The 20,791-nt window shown below is 51.4% G+C and overlaps 2 protein-coding genes across 2 annotated transcripts in view; both read left to right on the top strand.

The window, feature by feature from the left end:
* Window positions 1-1,036: 1,036 nt before the first annotated feature.
* On the top strand, window positions 1,037-10,355 carry FAM3D (FAM3 metabolism regulating signaling molecule D). Its single transcript, XM_054167837.1, has 10 exons — window positions 1,037-1,164; window positions 5,373-5,432; window positions 5,735-5,791; window positions 6,142-6,301; window positions 7,289-7,431; window positions 7,681-7,739; window positions 8,114-8,164; window positions 9,463-9,547; window positions 9,685-9,811; window positions 10,020-10,355. The coding sequence occupies exons 1-10, from the start codon at window positions 1,037-1,039 to the stop codon at window positions 10,107-10,109; spliced, it is 960 nt and encodes a 319-aa protein (XP_054023812.1). The 3' UTR covers window positions 10,110-10,355.
* Window positions 10,356-12,551: 2,196 nt separating this feature from the next.
* The window catches only part of FAM107A (family with sequence similarity 107 member A), a 29,702-nt gene continuing 21,462 nt past the window's right edge, over window positions 12,552-20,791 (top strand). The window contains exon 1 of the mRNA XM_054180734.1: window positions 12,552-13,299. Coding sequence (XP_054036709.1) covers window positions 13,276-13,299 — 24 coding nt within the window. The 5' untranslated portion in view covers window positions 12,552-13,275. The remainder of the gene's footprint in view (window positions 13,300-20,791) is intronic.

Genomic DNA, 20,791 nt, shown 5'->3' with positions numbered 1-20,791 from the left:
TCTCCTTTGGAGTTCAGGACTGTTGCTGGATAAATAAGTGCTTTTTTTGGAAAGGGAACCTCCAGCTTCCTGCCCACGAGAGGCAGTGAAGCACTGCTTAGGAGCAGCCCACACACCTGCAATGCAGCCCAGGGAACCCCCAGTGGATCAGGTTATTCCAGATTTATACCATATCAGGGAACACTGAACTGCCTTTGTGCCTACCTGCTCCCATTGCTGCTGCCCACCACCTGGCACGTTACCCCATCAAACACAATGCATTGGTTTAGTGCTAGCACAGCAGGTCAGGCTGGTGCCCACCCTGAAAGAGGTCTTCCTTTTCTGATACCATAAAAAAACAAGTGCCAAAGTGGAGAAAACTTCCCAAGGAAAGGCATGAGCTCACAGCCACAGGAACGGCTTTTTACTCTCCCACAGGACAGCTGCTCCCAAGCACTGTGGCCCACTATGCCCTGACTTGTGGGCAGGTTGTCCAGTGGAGGTTTTAGTTGTTCCTCCTTGTAGCATGGAGATGAAGGAGAAACCCCCCATGATGGCATCCTTTCTGTGAGGTGCAGTTGTGCTGGCTTCATAGACAGAACCAATGACCTCCCTGTGTTAATGGCAAGGGTTAAATCCACATTTCCACCTCTAGGGGATATGTGGTGGCATCAGCTGTGTGATGTGCAAACCAGGTCAAACCTTTTTATCTATCATGGGTTTGGAAAGATTTGCAGGGCATTTACTATGCACAACCCTGGCTGCTCAGACACCTCCCAGGTTGAGGACTGGGAGCCCTCATCATGCTGGGAGCCAGGGCTTTTCTAGCTGCCAAAGGTGCTCCTATTTGTGCAGTCACTAAGAAGCAGTTCCTTTCACCGTGGCTGCCCCATGGAGGGATTGCCACATGGCTCATGCTTACTGTGTGCTTTCAGCCCCAAGAACCACATCTTCCTAGCAGACAGCTTGTTGGCCAGAGCAGATCACCAACATTTGTGCCCCTCTTTTGCTCTGGAGTTTGGTGCAAGCCACTTTGGTACAACCTGCAATCCACGGCATGGGCATCCCTGCCAAGCTGCCAGCCGGCATTTCCGAGCTGGAGGGCACAAAATACAACTGCTTCCCTCCATCTTTCATCACTGCTGCAACTCTTGCTTCACTGCCTGGGGAAACCTCACTGGAGAGGTGAGCTCATAGTTATTTGGCTTCATGCTCAGTGACATGTACAGAGAAGTGGACAAGTGGCTGCAATGACAAATAAAAGAGTGAGAGGCAGAATTGGTGCCAGCCACAGGTGGGTGATGCTCCTCTGGCAGCAGCAGGCATCCTGCACTCAGAGCAGTCACCCAAACCATTCTGTGCCCTTTGCACCAGCCCTGCAGACCACCTTCCCAGCAGCACCTCCAAGTGTCATGTCCCATCTTGGCTGCAGTCCTGCTCCTAAATGGGGCTCTGCCATCACAGCTGGCCCCAGCCCCACACCCCTGCCTGCCACACTGTGCATCCTGTTTGGCTTCTGTTTCAGGATCAGGGCCACACCTTGGTTAACTATTGACTTGTGCTGGTGGCAGTTTTGCCACCAGACTCTCCAGCTGTTTGGTGGATGCAGCAGCTGGCCAAGCATTTTTGTGAGCCCTCCAGTAAAGAGTGTTCTCCTATTGAGCAGCTTGGTGAAGATCAGTCAGACTGACTCCTTTTGAGACTCAGATTGGCATTGTAGCATCCTCCATCCTCCCGGTGGGACCAGCCTGGACACACAGTGGATGCATACCTGCACAGGCCCCTCCTCTGCACCCCAATGTTCAGTTTTGCAGGAAACCCCTGACTTTTGGAGGAGTGACTCACCAAGTCTGGGCACAGATGACATCTGGCAGCCACCTTCTTTGGAGCTGCATCCCAACCCCACAATAAAATGATGTCTTGTTCATTGTCAGGGACCTACTGGAAGAGAGAGAGACACGTGAGGCTCAAAAGCAGAAGAATACACCAACAAAATCAACTGAGGCAGAAGTTGCTGGGAAAGAGAAATGAAGTTTTTCTGCAGCACTGGGAGGAAACAGGAACATTCACCTGCTGCATGCTGGAAAACCTCCCCACAAGGGCTGGGATCTGCCCAGGTCTCTTCTTGGCAGCAGTAGCTCAGTGCTGCCACGCAGCACTTCAGTGTGAGCAGGCTCAGGGTGGAGCCTTTGCCCTGCAACACCACAGATCTCCTTAGCAATATTTGTCTGAGAACCTTTTCCTGGAATGCTTTTAAAGCAAATAGGTTTCAGGTTTATTAGACAAATAACTCTGTCACCCACCACTGTTCCTTCCTTCCTCCCTCTCTCGAAAGTCACTTTCTGGCAGATCCCAAGGCACAGTCATATTTTTACAGCACAGCCCTGGCAAAAAGGGGGAAAAAAACCCACACCACCTAAAGCTCAATCCAAACAATTAAAAGATAATATAAAAGAGAAATCCCAGGACAGGGCTAGCCTCCTGCAATGCAGTCAAGTTCCAGGAATTTCATCACCCAGGGACTTTCCCAATAAATTTTTACCTGGGATTAAGGCGAAGATAAACAGCTCAAATAAATATATGGCCTCCCTAAAGCAGTAGTTTTTATCAGTTTACTTACCCATTTCTCTGCCTCTGCAATGAAATCAATATGTGCATAGGGAAAAAAAGGACACAGGGCAAAAGGGAGCCCTGTGCACTGGGCCCCAGTAAGGCCATTTTCTCCAGCAGTGGTGGCAGCCAAGTGAGGACAGTTTTGTAAAGCCATGACCCAGGTCCAAAGCCTCACCAGCTCCAGGTTCTGCTCATGGCATGTCAGGGAAAGGAACTCAACAAGTTCCAAAGGCAAACCAATACCAATTCTGAAGACTTTGTAGCCTGCCAAGAGGGATTTTTAAGGGCTGGTCTTCTGCTCCCATCACACTCCTCACCAGATCAGCCGGGGCTGGGGGACAGTGAAAGGTAAGAGCCCAATGCTGCTGCTCCAGATCCAGCCACAGGCATCATTTTTTTCTCCAAAGCCTTTAAGCTGTCCATTTACAGGTCCATTTCAGGGTCTGATGGCCCTTGCATCAGCTCAGTGAAATGGGCCTGTTCATGCCAGTTCTGACACAGGTTTAAAACCCATTTCAGGGACCATGTGCTGGGCTCCAGACAGCTGCACCACCATAGTGGGGCTGCTGTTCTAGCTGGGCACCAGGAACCCTGCCCAGCTGCAAACTTGCCCCAGGGTCTTAGGCCGAGCAGGAAAGCAATATCTTTCCTCCCACGATGCAGATCATTTTCCTTCTTGTTTTTAAGGCTGCTTAAAAGCCCCATAGGGTGATGCTGCAACCTACCCCAGGATGCAAAGGAAGCCAATGGGGGCATCTCACCAGGGTGCTGAGGGAGAATGACAGGTCCCCTCCAGCCAGGGGAGCTGTGGGTCCATCCTAACCAGGGGGGCAAAGGAGGACACTGCACCACAGCTATGGTCAGTCATGTGGCTGCTGGTGATTTCCCCAAATTCAAGCCATGGGAGGGGACCCGGAGCAGGGCTGGGGCAAATTTATTCTCTTCTTCCTTGTGACGCAGCAGCCTGAAATCAGCTTTCAGCCCAGCCCTGCTACAACCTGTTTCTCCTTATTTACCCTTCAAACAGGAAAAGCAACTCTCAGCGTGGCTCTTCAACAAATTTTCTGCGCCAAGCCTCAGTAGAAAGGCTGCTTTCAGTCACACAAGGCTCTTTGACTCTGGACTCACATCTCACAGGTGACAGTTTGCCTTAGGACTCCAGGGTGATTTCCAGGACAGACGTTCGTCAAGCTGCAGCCACGAATTCTGAAGGTAGGAGTGGGTCCCCAGCCCCTGGGAGCCTGATGCATGGGGTGGGAGGTGTCCATCCCATCCATTGGGGTGACAGCAGGAGAAAGGGGGGCAGATGAACTCACTCAGGTAGGAAATACTTCACGCTCTGCATTCCAGCCACTCCCCATTCACATGGGTGAAGACACCACAGGGCTTGGACAACTGGAAATACTTCTGTCAAACGCCCCCAAAGCCACCTGCTCTGCCCAGTTCAGCAGCACTGCCCTTCTCCCTTTCTGCTTTTAAAGGAAGATGAACTTGTTCCTGCAGATTCCCCTGACTGGGCAAGACCAAGCCACAGCCTGTCCTCAGGTCACATTTTGCAGCCCTTAAGATTTGAAACCTACTTTGCATCCGTTACTGAGAGATTGCACAGGGCAGGGGACAGTCACAGGGGAAGGTTCAGAGACTTAAAAATGCAGCAAGCACAATTGATGCAGCCTGCTCCAGTGCCACAGGAGCCAGGACTTCAGCATCAGGGTGAGGCCAAGCACATGTGCCTGATAGGAATTTATACTTTAACGATCTCTTAGTTGTTGAAGATGTCGTGTCATGGGTAAGATCTTCTCTCAGAGTGCCAGAACTCTTACTGGAACTAGTTGGCAAAATTAACATTTCCCTCTATTTTCCAGTTCCCTGAATAAGGACTTGCACTGACACAGGTTCAGAAAGTTAAAACAATCAAATGTTTTAATGTATTAAAGCAACACATACAGCCAGGTTCAGGACTGCCAGTGCTAAGGCATTAACTGCAGGGTGATCTCAGGTGAATAAATCCTGGGTAACATCTGACACAGTCACAAACCTAAATATTAGATTTACTTCTAATATATAAAAGAAATGGAGCGAAAGTTAAGCCATATATTGAAGGTGTAATTCTTACCAAGAAACGTGTGGAGGGAAAGGAGCACAGCCCATTGACCATCATCATCTCTGCCTTTCCTTCCCTTCTGCTGATGCTGCCAATGCAACTCTTCCTGCTGGCACTGGTGCTGGTGCCCCAAAAGATGTTCCTCTCGTGGGTTTCATACCATAGCCACAGCTGTCTCTGCCTTCTAGGTGATGCTCTGCATGATTTGGGTGGAGAGACAAGTACGATAGTCATGTATATGTCTAACATTTGGCTCATTATCATACTGAGGGGTGTCAGCTTTAATATTAAAATTGCAGTTAATTAGGCAAAGGTCTTTGCTTGGGCACCCTAGCCTTCAAAAATCTGTTTCAAAGCTGGGTTATTTTAAAGTTTATGTTATTTCAGTTTCATCAGTTTTGGCCAAAAAAGGGTTGTCTCACCTTCACAAGACTCCCTTCTTCAGCCATTTGGCAGGCCAGCTTTGTGGATCTTCATTTATCCTAAACACCTCTTGGCTGTAAATGACCTTGGTCCTGAAGCACACTAAATCAACTTGCATTCCTATCCCACAGTCTGCTAAGCAGTTACCCCACAGCAGATATGCCTAAACATAGTAGTTATTATTTCATCTGATATCTTCCTGGCTCTGGTGGGTTACAGGTGTGCATTACAGTATCTCTTTCTTCTGCCTCAGGGTGACTATCAGCCGTCCCCTCAGCCGTCCTCGCTCTCCTGACCATAATGCGGGTGACAGGTAAGGAAGGAGACAGAGATTTACTCTTCTCTGTCCATTTTCCTAGAGTTCTTTATGCCTCCTTCTCATTTACACAAGCTCTTCCAAGACCAGCTACCCTGACCTTCCCCTGCCAGGGCCATGGGAAAGGGACTTCATATAAGTGTCGGGTTTTGAAAAGATTTGCCTAAATTTCAGCCTGCTGTACTTTTCCCAGTGAAACCCTTTGCAGCTGGGAAGAGATGGCTATGGAGGTGTTTCTTGTTCCATAAGAGCCATTCAGCTGCAATATGAGTATATTTTTCTACTCTCTTTCCATGCAGGACTGGAACGTTTTGCTCCGATGAGCGCTGCTTTAAAGCCAAATGCCAATCACATTGGTATTAGCAGCTGCTCGGCTGTAGCTAGTGACTAATTGGGGGATAGCAGCCTTCCCAGCACTGGGAACATATGAAACACTTGAATTTACATAGCTTTCTGACTAATTATCAGATTCACTTTAATGCAGAGAGAAATATGAATAGTGTCTCCCAGTAGGAGGGTAATGCCTATCTGGGCATCGCCACACGCTCTGGAGGTATTAATTAAGAGATCAGAGCCCTCTTAGAGGATGAAGGAAGGAGTGTTAGCTGCCTTCCCACACCACACAAGCACTGTCACCCTGCACCTGATAGCCTGGGAACACACAGACCAAGTCCCCAAGAAGCAAGAGGGATGCTGTGGTCTCCAGCCCATGCTGCTGCTGTGCTCACCTGGCTGCTCTCCTACCGTTGGCAGGCCTGATCCGGTACGTGGCTCTGTTCCTCACGCTGCTGGGCACATGGTACCTCGTGCAGACGTACTTTGATCGGAGCTGGAAAGCCATCAGCCTGCGAAGCTGGATCGGTGAGGCACTGGCAGGATTCCAGGCAGGTCAGGAGGAAGGGTGCAGGGGGCCCCTTACAAGCCAGACCTCTGGGTCACATGTAGTTGCCATGAACATTTGCACTTCCAGTCCCTGTCCAAGGCTATAGCCACCAGCTCCACCATCAAGTCAGCAGAGAATAGTGTGATGGGAAGCAGTGCTGGGGTGCTTGCAGCCATGGGGAGCAGTTTTGGAGAGTCAGTGCCTGAATGGCTGCTCCTGGCTTGAGGAAGAGCCAGCAGCTCTCCAGGATGTCTAACCTTCCTCATTGGTTCCACCTCCACAGGTGCCATCAGCAAGTCCGACAGTGAGTACTGCTCTTGACTTCATCTTCACGACACAACACCTCTCCAGGGCCAAGGGTGATGGTGGAAATGTGATAGCTGTCCTCAAGAGCACCATTCCCAAGGCAAAAATCCCACCCTCCTAAACACAGGGGAATTTCATTGCTGCACACAGCACCAGTGTCTTTGGTGGGCTCTCTAAGCACACAAACCTTCACATGATTCCCCATGCCCCTGCAGAAACATCCCCAAGTCACAAGCTATGGTGGGAGCTGGTCACAGCCCTGTCTGGGCAGCATGGCACAGATCCCTGCCCTGGCCAAGAACAGGGAAGCTCCAGGCAGAGAAGCCCCAAGAGGCTGGCCAGCCTCAAATGAGTGCCAGATCCAAATGCTCCACAACAGAAAACCCTCTGCAGTCCCCATGGCATCAATGGTGCTGTCTCACTGCTCACACCCAGAACTGGCATCCTGCACTCTGGCCAGATCATCCCACCCCAAACCTTGGTGCCTTAAACCTCAGTACCATAAACCTCAAACAAGATCCCAGTCCCAGGACAATCCTCTTTCATGCAAGAAACTAGTCCAGGAACTGCACACTTAACGGACCACTGTGCCCATGCCAGGCCTGCTCAGCCCCACAGGGACACGGACGGTGTTCCCCCATGGGGCCAGTGCCACGGCTTGCAGCTCCACTCCTCCCTCACAGACAAAGAGCAGCCCAGGCACAAGTGCGGGAACCAGAAAAGCTGCCCCGAGAACTATTTTGCCTTCAAGATCATCAGCGGTGCTGCAAACGTGGTGGGACCCTCCATCTGCTTCGATGACGTGATGTAAGCAGCACGTGGGGGGAACAGGACAGCTGTGCCTGGTCTGGGCTTGAACAGGGCAAGTTTGTCATCTGCTGAGTGTATCAACAGTCACCACAGGGCGTTTGTAGGAAGTGAAAAAGATGTTTTCCTCGCTGCCACTTCTGGAGAGATTTTGAGATGTGTAGCCACTTTGCCCCAGCACAACTTCACAGGCACCAGCATCTCCAGGATATCCCTGCACTTACTGCTGCTCTCTGCTTTCCTTTCCAGCCTCATGAGCGGTGTGAAAAACAACATTGGCAGAGGCCTGAACATTGCACTGGTGAATGGTGAGTAGGGCAGGCACTAATCTGCCTCTCCCCACAGCTGGGGTCCCTCCCCTGGGAGGGAATAGGCCATGGAGGACCTCATCCCAGGCACCGTTGGCTGAGCCAAAAGCACATCAGTCCAATGGTGCAAGGGTTGCATAGCCATAATTATGTTTGCAAGCGCTGCCAAGCAGATGGGAACAAACCCACCTGGGTCATGCATGATGGGTGCATGAACTCTACCAAGCAGGACATTCACCATCACAGCAAATACGAGACACACCAAGGGAAGAGCAAAGCACCTTGCAGCAGAACTCCAGGCTGGTGACCAGGCAAAGCCTGGAGCCACCCTAGTGTGAACTAACTGAGGCCTGTTTTAAACTTTAACCTTTCAGGAACGAACGGACAGCTCCTGACAACTGACACGTTTGACATGTACTCTGGAGGTAAGTGTTGTCACTTTGCTGCCTGGTGGTTCCCAGCCAGGGCTCACACTGGCACTGCTGGCTGCTAGCTATGTAAGCTGCTCCTCTGGCATGTATTTAGTGATAAAGTTTACTGGACTTTGACCAAGATTGCCAGCTCGGGCAGGGAAAGCTCAGCTTCCCCGAGGCCACTGAGCCTGCAGTCCTCCTAACTCATCCACATCTGAAGTTGGCTTCTCTCTCCTATTATGTGTGGAAAAATAGCATTCCACTAAACTGAACAAATCAGAGATCAGGTAGTTACCCTACTCCTGGGATTTTGCAACTTTCCACTCAGTTTTGGAATGTTGGTGGTGTCTAAGCAGCAGCTTGTTTCCCTGCCTTTCACAGGAGGATGAGTGAAGCACTCAGGGCATAGAATCATAGCATTGCTAGGGTTGGAAGGGACCTCAAGGATCATCTAGTTCCAGCCCCTCTGTCATGGGGATGGCAGGGGAGATGTGGCCCTCAGCCCCAGCAAGGCTTGGCACTTGGTGACAGTAAAGTCCACACCCCTGTGGTCTTCAAACAATCTTCCTATCATTAAGAAGATGTCCTGAGCTGGGGCAGCACCCACTCACAGCCCGGCTGGCATTGACTTGCAGAGTGCTGTAAATGCCACCATTGTTGCAAAGCTGTTACTGAATCTCCCCAGAGTTTTGGCAGGACTCCCCAAATAGACACTAAAACACCCCTACAGTGCTTCTGATTTACCCTTTGCTGTTTGAGCCTTCCCCAGGGGTCAATCACTCTTCCTGCTTCTTGGGTTTGCAGCCTGTTTTCATTAACGCTTGAGTTTTAAGGAGAAACACTGATACTGCGGTACCTCGGGCTGCTCGTGAGTGACACAGTGCGAGAGGCACTGGGAAGGAGAAGGCAGTCGGCTTCTATGCCACTAGATGGGGTGTTGGACTCGAGCATCCCACCAGCGCAGGACGAGGAGTAATTTGAAGGCATGGCAGCAGAACAGGCTGCTCTGAGCTGAGCAGGGTCGTTTCTGGGAAGCAAGCTCATATAACAAGATTTCACAGTCAGTGAGAAAAGTTTAGGAGCAAGGCCAACCCTGCTGCTGTACTGGCAAGAGGAAAGCACCAGCCCTGCAGGAGAGCCCAGGTGGGAACACAAGATGAGGTATGCAATATCTGGGAGCCCATCTTTCCACAGGCCCATGACCCCAAATCCAGCACAGTCAGGATATTTCCCACTGACCCAGAGGAGGTTCCTCCCTCTGCCACAGAGCTAAATCCCATTTTTTTCCCCCTAATGCTCTTCTCTCCCAGACATCAACAAACTGGATACCTTCCTGCAGAAGATCAAGCGCGGCACCATTGTGCTGACAGCCAGCTATGATGATGCTGCCACAAAGTGAGTTTGCTTTGAACAACACCTGGCTCCCCCAGAACAAGCTAAGGGGACTGGAGGTTCTGCTGCCAACAGCAGAGAGGGGACAGGAGGAGACACACACCTGGCACCACACTGACACTTCCTTACATTCTCTTAAGGATGAATGACAAAGTAAGGGCACATTTTGCAGAGCTGGGCAGCAGCCAGGTGAGTCAGCTGGGCTTCCGGGACAACTGGGTCTTCTTGGGAGCAAAAGGGCTGAAGAACAAGAGCCCCTTTGAAGAGGTATGTGGCCTTCCCCTACCACCAGCTTTGGAGGCTCCCATTCTGTTCCTAGCACCTCCTGAGCTACGTCTATCCACAGAAGACATGAGCCACTAATGTTATGCCCCTTGTCGAGCCAAGCTGCAAGTTTTGCCGTGTTGCAAGCTTGCACTGTGCTGCCAACATCTTTGCTTATTTTCTATCTCTTGGTTTTTTTTTTTCCCTGCAGCACATCAAAAATGATGTGAAGACAAATAAATATGATGGCTGGCCTGAGCTGCTGGAGATGGAGGGCTGTGCCCCCAGGAAGATGGACTAGCACCAAGCTCCAGCCTGTCACAGAGGCAAGACTTGTCTCACAGGGACCCTAGCCCCATAACACTGACCTCAGCCACAGCTGCCCGCTCCCAGGGACTGGCCACTTCACAGCAGGGGCTGCACAGGGCTTGGAGAGCTGTACATGCCTCAGCAAATGCCTGGCCAGGCTTCAGGCAAGTTGTCTTTATCTATGGATTCATCTGGGGTATTTGAATTTTCTGTCCTTAAACAAAACAAAGCAAAAAAGTGTAGAAGGTTTTTCAGATTTCTTAATTAAGATATCCAGTTATAAAACACTACTCTCACACTTCCTTTTTTTAAGTTTAATGTGTACTTTTCCCTGCAGGCACAGCATGACATATCCTTTGCCTCCAGCTAGGCATCACCATCATCCATCCCACAGGTGCACCCCCTCCATACATGGCAGAGGGCAAACTCATCCCTGAGGATGCTCAGGTGGTTTCATCTGGAGCTCCTGCCAATCTCTCACTGTCTCCTACAGCCACAGTCAGGCCAGATAGCCACAGGGATGGCTTGCAGCAATGCAGGGCAGTATTTGCAGGCCAAAGCATTTTCCCCACCCCATTGCACCTTTCCTAGGTTGTTTCAGAGTAAAACCTTCCAAGACAAGTTTCCCAAAGGTTGTGATAACATCAGGAATGCACCAACGCAACTTGTCCCAGCAAAGAGGGAGGAGGGATGGACGGGTGGATATGCTTCTCATCAGCTTCAGCGGCAGCTGAAGTTGTGCAGCATAACCAATAGGTGGGAGCCTTTTACCAGGACAGCCAGAGCCAGCATGAGTCTGGAGCGATACAACACTCCCAGAACAGCACCCCCACTACAAGCACCTGCACACCCACTTCACTCTAGAAGCTGCACCCCAATCCAGGGCTGACTGAGACAGCCAGGAGAGTAGAGAGCCCTGCCCAAAGCCAGACCAGGAAAGCCCTGCAGATATCTTTCCAGGGTGGTTCCCACTCTGCTGCCCAACACCGAGAAGGTCCTGGGGAGTATGTGCCCCCAGCTCACATCCATCTGTCCAAAATCTCCCTAAGTGTGAGCTCTGTTGAGATCAAACAAGCTACGTGGGTGAGAACCCAGGTTTATCTGTTATCAGGGACAGGGACAAATTTGCATCATATACAGACTTTAATTTCCTATGATTGTATCTGGGTTTCTCCCCACTCTTTAAAGCAGACCAGCAGTCTTGCAGAACGTGAGGGCAGAGCATTTCTGCTGGAATGCTGGGAGCTAAACAGCAGGTTCTCCTGCACAGCCTTTTCTGTCTCACAGTAGGGTCTGCCCCAGCACAGCTTCTAACAGGCAATCACACCAGTTATCTGAGCCCCCAGCTTGCCCCTGGGAAGCAAAAGTGAGGAGCACTGGCAGTATAAGGTCAGGAAGAGACACAGCCAGTCCTGCACCAGCCACCTTAGAGATGAAACCCTGAATCCAGAACCCAGCACCTCAAAACCAGAAAGGCAGCCAGTTTTTGCTGAACAAGGAAAACCCCTAAATGAATTGTGTGACCTCTGTAAGTACTTCCAAAAGCAGAGCTGAAATAAAACCCCAAAACAGTCATCACAGAGGTATTCCCCAATAGCTGTTAACTATTTTATCCCAGTTTATCCTCCTGTGCTCTTAATGTGCACCTGATCCCACCGAGGGAAGCCTCTGCCATAAATCGATCCCTGAATCTGCTGCTGCTGCAGCCGCAGTTAATCCCGAGCGCTGAATCATCGCTACCCGCGGCAGCGGCAGCGAGAAAGAACACAACAGACACAACAGCCCTCGCATCACACAGCCCTGACGCACTGCCAGCATAAATATGCCAACTATTTTAAGCCCCCTCAGAGGATCTAGATTCACTCATAAGCCAAAATACAAACAGCCCAAGAGCTGTAAAGGCAGCTGCATGGGGCAAACCAGTGCCCGGCGTCAGCTACTGATCAGGAACAACCAGCCCCTTCCGACCTCAGCAAACTCTTCCTAGCCCTTTGCAATGTACAGTAGAAATTTGGTTTAAAGCTAGAATAAAGGAAGTTTATCTTTCAGCAGGCTACAGGTGGTTAAAACTAGCTCTGAATCCATCACAGTGCAGTTACTAAGGTTCATCACTGCTCTCAATAAATAGGGAGAGCTAAAATTGCAACTCCTGAGCAGGGTCCATAATCAGCAGAAGGTGTTTTGAAGAAACATTCCTGCCAAAGTCACTATCTCCTGATAAATAAATTGGAGCTTTTCAAAAGTCCAGAATCTGGGAGGCAAGGGAATAAATATGGCTTCAGGAGTCAAATTAAACTTGTTCATTTAAAAACAACCAACCAATCTTCAACGAGAGATGGGTGCAGGGACAGCAGTCCCTAAATGAGTATTTTTTTAAGTGCCTTGGCAATTTGAAAGCTGTATTACTGCAGAGGCAGGCACCTACCTGGCTGATTTTCACCGGGCCACATCCCCCAGAGACTTCAGCAAACACCAGCCCTGACCTGCCTGGCCTCCTATGGCACAGCTCCAGGTAACCTGGGCTCAGCTGGGGTCCATGGTGGGCTCCAGTGCTGCAGCAGCAAACAGGCAGCCTGGGGTGCTTGCCGGAACAAAGTTTGCAAAATCCAGGGCTGCAGCAGGAGCCAAGAGCCAGGACGCAGACAGGTAGCAGAGACATAATCCTCCTTTAGTTTTGGGGTACACAATTATTTCGGCAAAGCACCAAAGGAGCAGCTAGGAAGGACGCCAGCGGCGAGGAGCGATGGGTGCCGGGGCCCCGCAGCCGGGCGAATCCGCGTCCTGTGACATCTTGCCCTGTCAAGTGCAATTACTGTAATCTTCCACAGCTTCTCAAAATACGGATCCCAGCTTAGAAACCGGGCATCCGCGGCATGAAAGCTGCCTTTGTGCCCGGGCAGAGCCTGGGCGCGAGCCAGCCGTTAGGTGCATGAAGAAAATGAGTTCTCCACGTGCTGGGAGAAGGGAGGAAAACCAAGCTTTCCCGCCCAACCCTGCCGCACACAGCCCGGAGTTCACCCACGGCTTCCCGCAGCAGCCGGCGAGGGGCTGGGAGCCGCACGGCCGCGCATCTCCCCAGGAGGAACAGAGCTGGTGACCGAGGCGAGCCAGCCAGTCCCGCAGCCCGGGGGAGCGGAGCACGGCCAGCGCTGCGGACCATGGGGGCGGCTCACGGGAAAAAGGTAACGGCGAGGGTTTGTTGAGGGCCGCTCCGGCAGCGGCAGGGTGCTGCAGAAGGCACCATCTGCTCACATGGTGCTTGTTTTGCCCCACGCGTGCTGAGGCAGCTGATGGCAGCGAGGGATTAGAGGCAAGGGACCCACTCCTCAGTGTGGCTGGTGCTCGTCAGGACCAGATTAAGTAATTCCATCTGATGGGCTCAGCACTGAGGCCTGCTGGAGCTTTCAGGACAGTAAGGAGGGTATCAGAGCATTGCAAGAGGACAAGCAAAGTTTGGCTTTCTGGGGAGAGACGTCAGGCTTGCTCTGAGCACATCGGGCAGCCTGCGGGCTGTCTTCCACATAGGCAACGCAGAGCAAGCCCGAAGTATTTCTGGGTTGTGACGTGCGGCCAGCTCCCTCCTGGGATGGGGAGGAGCCAGGCCAGGTCCCACAGTAGCCGTTTGCATCTCCCTTTCCTCCAAATTCTTCAGGGAGAGTGGTCAAGCAGCTCCAAAAGGAAACAGGGCTTCACGGAGGCAGAACCACGTAGAGGCAACTAGAGATGGCTGTGCCACAGATGCTGTTAGATGTCCTTTTGCTTTCATCCCTAATGACATCAGTGCCTAGAGGCACATCATCGGTGTTCAGTTGTGATGTCCTGATCTAATGTTAGACTTAGGCAGCTTGTGTGGACTTTCTTCTAAAACCAGAGCTGGACACTGTTGCAGGAGAAACACATAAAAGCAACCCACTGGCTAATGTTACCAACACCCAGAAGAAAAATCAGGGCTGATTTGGGACTAGTAAACATTTACCTACTCTCTTGGACCTCAGAGAGGTGCTGGGTACAAGAGGTGCGACTCTCAGCCAGCCCTCTGCTTCTTCAATATCCACCTGGGTGCCAATGTCGCACTGGCACACAGGGGAGCCACAGTGGTTCCTGGGTCTCAGGGCTCCAACAGGACACCTGGAAGTAGCCACACTCTGCCCACAGTGATCCCCAGATCTTTGCTCAGGTGGCCACAACCTACAGGTCTCGGCACATTTGTACAGGCATTACTGAAAGCAGAGAAATAAGCTGGTTAGGTCAGGCTTGGCTCAGAGCCAGTCAGCTCAGCCCTGCTGCATGCAAAGTGATCTGTGCCAGCCTCCAGACCACCAGACCGGACGGCTTTTGAACAGCTTTCCCCATTGCTCCCTCCTTCCAAAACACCATGATCCCACCACAGCCCAGCACTGAAGGGGCTGGCTCTGAAACACTCCCAGGAGCTCAGGCTGTCCTGCCACAGCGGCTCACTGGCAGCCCCAGAAAGCTCCGAGGCAGTTTTACTTTCATGGGCACCAAAAGGTCAGAAATTTCACTTCTTTTTCAGCCTCCCTAACATTTGCTAAGTTGACAAAAGCATGTGCCACTGCCCAGCTGGCACTAAGCAAGGATGGCTGACTGGCAGCTCCTGGGTCATTGCTTTACCTTTAGGCTGAAGCTGATGTGGGATTGAAACATGAAAGCTCCTTTTAATGCACTTCCAGGGTGGACATGACCAGCAGGCTCCAGCCCTCTGTGAGGACCAGACTGCATCCAGGTGACAGACAGGAAAGTTCACCTTCCCCCAGCCCTTAGAGAATCAGCATGGCTCAGGGCACAAGGAGCTGCCAGGCATGACCCCATCTACCAGCTACAGCCCAGAGAGGACCCTCATGAGAGCATGGAGTGGGAGGAAGGCTCAGCACCCCTCGCCAGTGCTGCCTGCATTAGCAGTCTCAGCTGCACCCCTTTTAAATTTAGACCAGAGCAGCACTCCAAGGGGATTACAGTGGTGGATTGTGGAGTGCAAGGCAATCCTCAGCTCCACAACAAAAGGGACCGGAAAGGCTGCCAGCGTGGCTCCAAGGACATTTATATTTTCAAAGGCTGCAGCTGCTCCCAAAAAACCTGTTCTGGTATCACCACTGTCCTGTGGGTACAAGCCAACAGCAGGGCTCCAGCAAGACACAGTCCCCCGCCAGGGTACCCATCACTGCAAGGCAAAGGCTTTGTCAGGGGCTGGTTCAGGGTGCTGCAGAGCCTGTGATTCCCTGCTGATTCCTCTGCTCTGCAGAGCACCAGCCCTGCTGGGCACAGGAATGGGAATAACATCCCTCTAACCACAGCAAGCAATCTTCAATTAACCCTGCAAGAGCCTGAGGAGATGCTCCCAGACTTCTGGCAGTGTAAGGGGTTGTTTCCAGCACCTGCACTTCCACTGCTTTTCTCCCCAGCTTCTCAAGGCAGGCTTTGCATAGTGACTGTTTCCCCAGGGAAAGTTTTCTGTCCCCAGATTCCCAAGAGTGTCAGTTTACACTAATGTCAGATGAGCTGAGATTAGCCTTGCTGCTGAGCAGGGAGCTTTGCTCTGTGGCTGGTTTAAAATAACAAGCGGCAGCACGCCAGGGAGAGAGGCTCTTGTTCAAACCATGGTACCTGGCTGCCCATGCTGAAAACTGGGGCCTGGAGAGCATCCTTTAAATCTGAGCATTGCAGAAGGATGGGAGCAGCATTGCTGGATGCTGCTGGGGGGATATGCCCATGAATAGGACTCACCCCACTGGTGAAGGCACTTACCTGCACCTCATGAAGTTTTCTCACCAGTGACTGCAAATGTTATTCACACTATAACTGAAGTGAAGGCTACAAAAAAAATCAACACTTCCACTCCAGAATATAAAGCAAGGCCTAAAAATATTCCTCTGCCAAAAGGTGTGAGGGAGAATAATTCTTTTGCTCTGCCCCTCGTTAGCAGGAGGAGGTTCTTAAATAGGCACTGCTCTTCCAGCAGCAGTGCTGTGGTTAACAGTAAGGTCATGATCCTACTAAGCATCCATTTAGAAGTCAGTCATCTGGTCTGTCAGGACAATGGTCTCAGCTTTGAAAAGCCATCTGTATGCTGCTGTCACAGGGCAGGGAGAAAATATGAGATAAAAGTTATGATTTCTCAGCGGGTTCCACTCATCCTGAAGGAGGCAGGAAGCAGCAGTCATATGTTCCCAACATCACTTAATGCTGAGCAAGGGACTCCTCTCCCCAGATCCCGTGAGAGGTGAACACCCAGAAGCAGACATCCCTCTTGTGGGACTAACCCTGACAGTTCAGCTCTACAGGCATGTATGCTGCTTGGCATCACCCCAGCACCAGATCTGTGCATGCAGGGCAACTCCAGCTACAGCAGCATCCACCGTGCTCAGCACTGTCGCTTTTCTGAACTAGCACCAGCTGCAACAGGGAGCAGAGCTCCAAAATGCCAAGATAACATTTAAAGGGAAACTTTAAAATGTCTATAATACTGAATGAAGGACCTACATTGACCAAAAAGCTGGTTCTCAATATTCAAGAGCTTAGAAACTCTTATCCCCACTACAAAAATCCTGGGCTCTTGTTTTGGAAAGCACAGGAGCAAGGTGAACGCAATGAGCTGCGCCCATGGTTGGGAGGAGAGGTTTACAATGAGAAAGAAAAGGGTAGTTTCATACTGGTGCAGCAAATGACAGGGAAGAAACTGCCACAAAGGGACCAGCATGGTGGCTGTCCTGGTACAGGGACACCAATTACACAAGGCCAAAGGAGGTACCTCCAGGACTTGTCATCACCAGCCCCTTCAGCTACCAGCATGGGCAGCAGTTGTAACTGAAACAGCTTCAAAACCAAGATGAGGAATAAGGCACAAATTGCTCCCAGAATATAAAGAAGAGCTTGACCACAGAAAGACAAAGAGGCATAAATGTAGCAACTTAAAACACCCAGGAAGGCTCCATGGTCCAGCAGCCCCTCTCACGTGAGAGAGGACACTACAGGGACACAGCCCACAGCAGCAGGCTGGGGCATGGCTGCCCCGTTGTGTTCTGCAGACTGGCAGGCACAGCAGGATTTTCCTGTCCCTCCCCAACAGCTATTTCAGAGCTGGGAGCTGGTGTCCCTGCCAGCTCTTTCACAGCATCCCTGTGCCCAGGCTGCACAAGTGCCCTCCAAGGGACACTGCCTGCTCTGCCACTGGAGCAATATCCATCCCCCATCACTGGCCAGGGCTCCTGCTATGCTTTCAGCAAGAGGAGGTGTGGGTACTAAGGGTCCCACCAACAGTCACTGAATGCCACCAGTTGTTTGGTGGCACTGGCCCTGGGAGCACATCCAAAAATCAGATGGCAACTGGGAGCCACGAGTTTTCGGAGTCTGAAGCATTGCACTGCTCAGGGAAGGATTTTGCCTCATGCTGCCTGCAACAAGCCTTGGTTCAGATGGACAGAAGGAGAGCTGATGACTGCACACCAGGAAAGTCCCCAAGTGTCTCATGAGAGTGGGGAAACCACTGAAGAAAAATCCCTTTCTGGGCAAAAATAACATACACCCAGAAAACAGCAGCTCAGGCTCATGAGACAGAAAACACCTGTAAGTGCTCTCACCTATCTGACACAGCATAGCTCAGAGTGGGAAAGCTGGGTCAGGGCTGGTCCCAGAACCTCCACAGAAGCTCTCTAAGATGACTTTATCCTGCCTCTTCTTGCCTTCCTCTTCATAAGCCCTTTTAAGTCTCACAGGTGGTAACATCTGGAGCCCCAGAACAAACAGAAACACTGCTCCAGGGTTTTGTAGCTTTCAAAGAAACTAAAATAAAATGCTGTAGCATCCCAGCCTCAGAAGCCAAACTCATTACAAGGAGTTGCTCTAGCTCCTAGAAAGAGACCACAGCTTTATTTCTTACCTCTTCATCCCAAGTACCTAGACAGCACAGGTAAACCAGCTCCAATGCCTAATGCAACCCACTGTCTGCCTCCATAGAAGCTGACATTTTGGTCCTGGGAGGGCTTGCACTGGCTTAGTGCATACAGAGAACTAATTTGGACACAGTTTAAGTTTCTGGCTTCCCCAGCCTTCATGTTGCTCCTGCAGCTGCACAGGACCAGCAGCCTATGTGCTGCACCCTTCATCACAGCGCAAAACTGCTGTCATGGTAGCCATATGAATCTCTAAACAGTTGATTCTGGCCTGAAGCAGCACAGGGGTGTGAACACGAGCACAGGACATGCAGCCCACATGCCAGTAAGGCAACTGACTACACCTGAGCAGACCATGCATGAGAAGCTGTGATACAGGGGGGCTTGATCTGTGGTTTAAGGTGCTGGGCAGGATGTAGAGGAGCATGCTGCCAGCTTCTCCAGAGGAAGGGCAGGGGCTGGCTGGCACCAGGCACTGCTGCCTACAGCATCAGAGACTGTAAGGAAGCCATGGAAGAGAGCTCAGACTGAAGGGAGGTGCACAATGCACTTGTGAGGGGACCAGAAAGACCACTGCATGGGAAATGCAGCAGCTGCCAGGTCTGGGATGGCTCAGCAGTCCTCAAATAAAAACAGATTACAGCAATTAAAGGCTTCACTGCTTTACTGCTTTGCTCTGCTCCTGCAGGGAGCTTGTTCAAGTGACGCCTGCTGCCCTCTCATGACCCCTGCAACAACAGGGATGCTTCACCTCCTTCTCTGCTGCCTCCTCCTTTTGCAGCCCATGGTGGCAGGCAAGCTGGCAGGTGGTATCTCATCCCAGATGAGATGCCAAACCTCCTCCCTTTTGGCCCCTTCCCTTTGGGGTCCCACCTGCACAGGACCTGGCTGGCTGCTGCTGGCACATACTGCCCACAGGGAACAGACCACCCTGCTCTGCCTTGCCACCCTGCTGACAGCAGTGCCTGGAGCTGCTGGGGCATTTCTGCCCTTATTTTTCACAAATCCCCTTTTTTGAAGCTAAGGACCAATTCTAGTGACCATGGCCAGTTAAACAGCATGACAAAGAGGCATCAGAGGAGCAGATTTCTGACGGCAGCACTATCCTTGGCCCCTGGCATAAAGTCCCTAGTTGTGAAATAGAGTAATGATGCCACTACAGCCTGGTGCCTCTAAGACAGCATGGCACAGTGCCAGAAATAAATATTGTCTCTATTATTCATGTAGCATAAGCCTTGGTTTTTGCAAAATGTCATTCTTCAAGGCACTTTAGAGTGTCTTAATGGTGTCTCTACAGCATGACAGCAATTCGCTCCCAAACTGCTGGAGCCCTTTTGTGCCAGTGACTGATGCTCTTCCTGTGCAGCAGCAGCAGCCCCAGAAATAGTGGAGCAGTCTTTCACACCATCAGTGGTAGCAGACCTCCAGCACTGGGTGAAAATAAGCTCCTGAGACAGATGAAAAATGGCTTATCCTTAGCAACAACTTAACTGCTGCTAACAACACTGAGGCGGATGATGCAGGTATTGCCAACAGGTAGCCCTGTGAGAATTTGGCCTTGTCCTGGCATGCAGCACTGTTATGTGCTCTGCACAGTGCAAGGGACCAGATTTAAAAGCACTCAACTACAGGTGAGGGTTTCCTTAGGATCAAGGGAGAACAGCAAATCCATCAGCACCACACTGATGGATGGATGCATGGATGGATAGAAGCACTGCTCGGATTTGTGCTGGGGAGCTGGCGAGAGCCTCCCCCTGTCCTTCGCAGTGGGACATCAGGCTTCACAGTCAGCTTGAATGCTGACAAATGAGCCTCACACGCTGGCTGCCGCGGGGCTGAGCCCTGTCACTGCCGCTCTCATTAATCAGCAGGAAATTTTCGGCAGAGGTCTGGAGCGTTGCACTCCAGCTCCCCACGCCGCAGCCAGGGAGCAGCATTTGCTCAGCTTCAGCGGGGAGGTCGGCAGGGGTCCCTGCCCCGCAGCTAGTGGCTCTGCGGAGCTCCCCTTCCCATGCTGTCGCTTCCCTTCTTTGGCCTTTCTTGCGCTGTTTTTCCAGGCAGTCTGTGAAATGAGACTCGATTTGCCAGCCTTCATGGCCGCAGGAGGGCTGGGCTTGCCTTCTGGGGCCAGCCCCACCAGGAGGACTGGGGAGAGGAGTGGCACTGGTAACAAAGACAGGCAGAGGTCAGCACTGCACTCATCTGGGTCAAATTGTGTTTTCTTTATGAATAAAATAACATCAAGTGCTATTTGAAGCATTTGCAATTTTCCATTTGACTGGGCAGCAAAGTGGCCACCTGGCTGGTGCTTCCCGAGCGCGGCATGGGAGCTGCAGTAACGTGAGCCTGGCTCCCTGTCCAGGCTGAGAGCTCAGCCTCCTTCTGCAAGCCTACACATTTACAAACTGCATTTGCCAAAAAAAAACCCCCAAAAATTAAAAAAAAAAAATCCCCAAGGCCGCTGGTTGCCCTGCTGGAACAGCCACAAGCATCCACCCTCCTCCTCCCAAGAAATGCTACAGACTTGCAGAGGTCAAGAGAGTGGTAATGAAATGTTACACCAATAACTTGATATTTCTCAGACTCCTTTGCAATACGATAGTGAAATCAGCTATGGCTGTGCCCAGCGACCAGGAGTAACACAAGCTCATGGCACCACCTGAAAACCCTGCTCGCCCCGAGCAGGTGTGCTGTGTGCAGGGCTGGAGAAGGGCAGCAGGCAGCCTGGCACAGGGAGAGATGGGGCTGGGCACCGGGCTGGCGCAAG

This window comes from Dryobates pubescens, chromosome 1 (assembly GCF_014839835.1).
Source record: "Dryobates pubescens isolate bDryPub1 chromosome 1, bDryPub1.pri, whole genome shotgun sequence".
Classification (NCBI taxonomy): domain Eukaryota; kingdom Metazoa; phylum Chordata; class Aves; order Piciformes; family Picidae; genus Dryobates; species Dryobates pubescens.
Note: the sequence above shows the minus strand (reverse complement) of the source record. Positions and strands in the feature narration are given on the sequence as shown.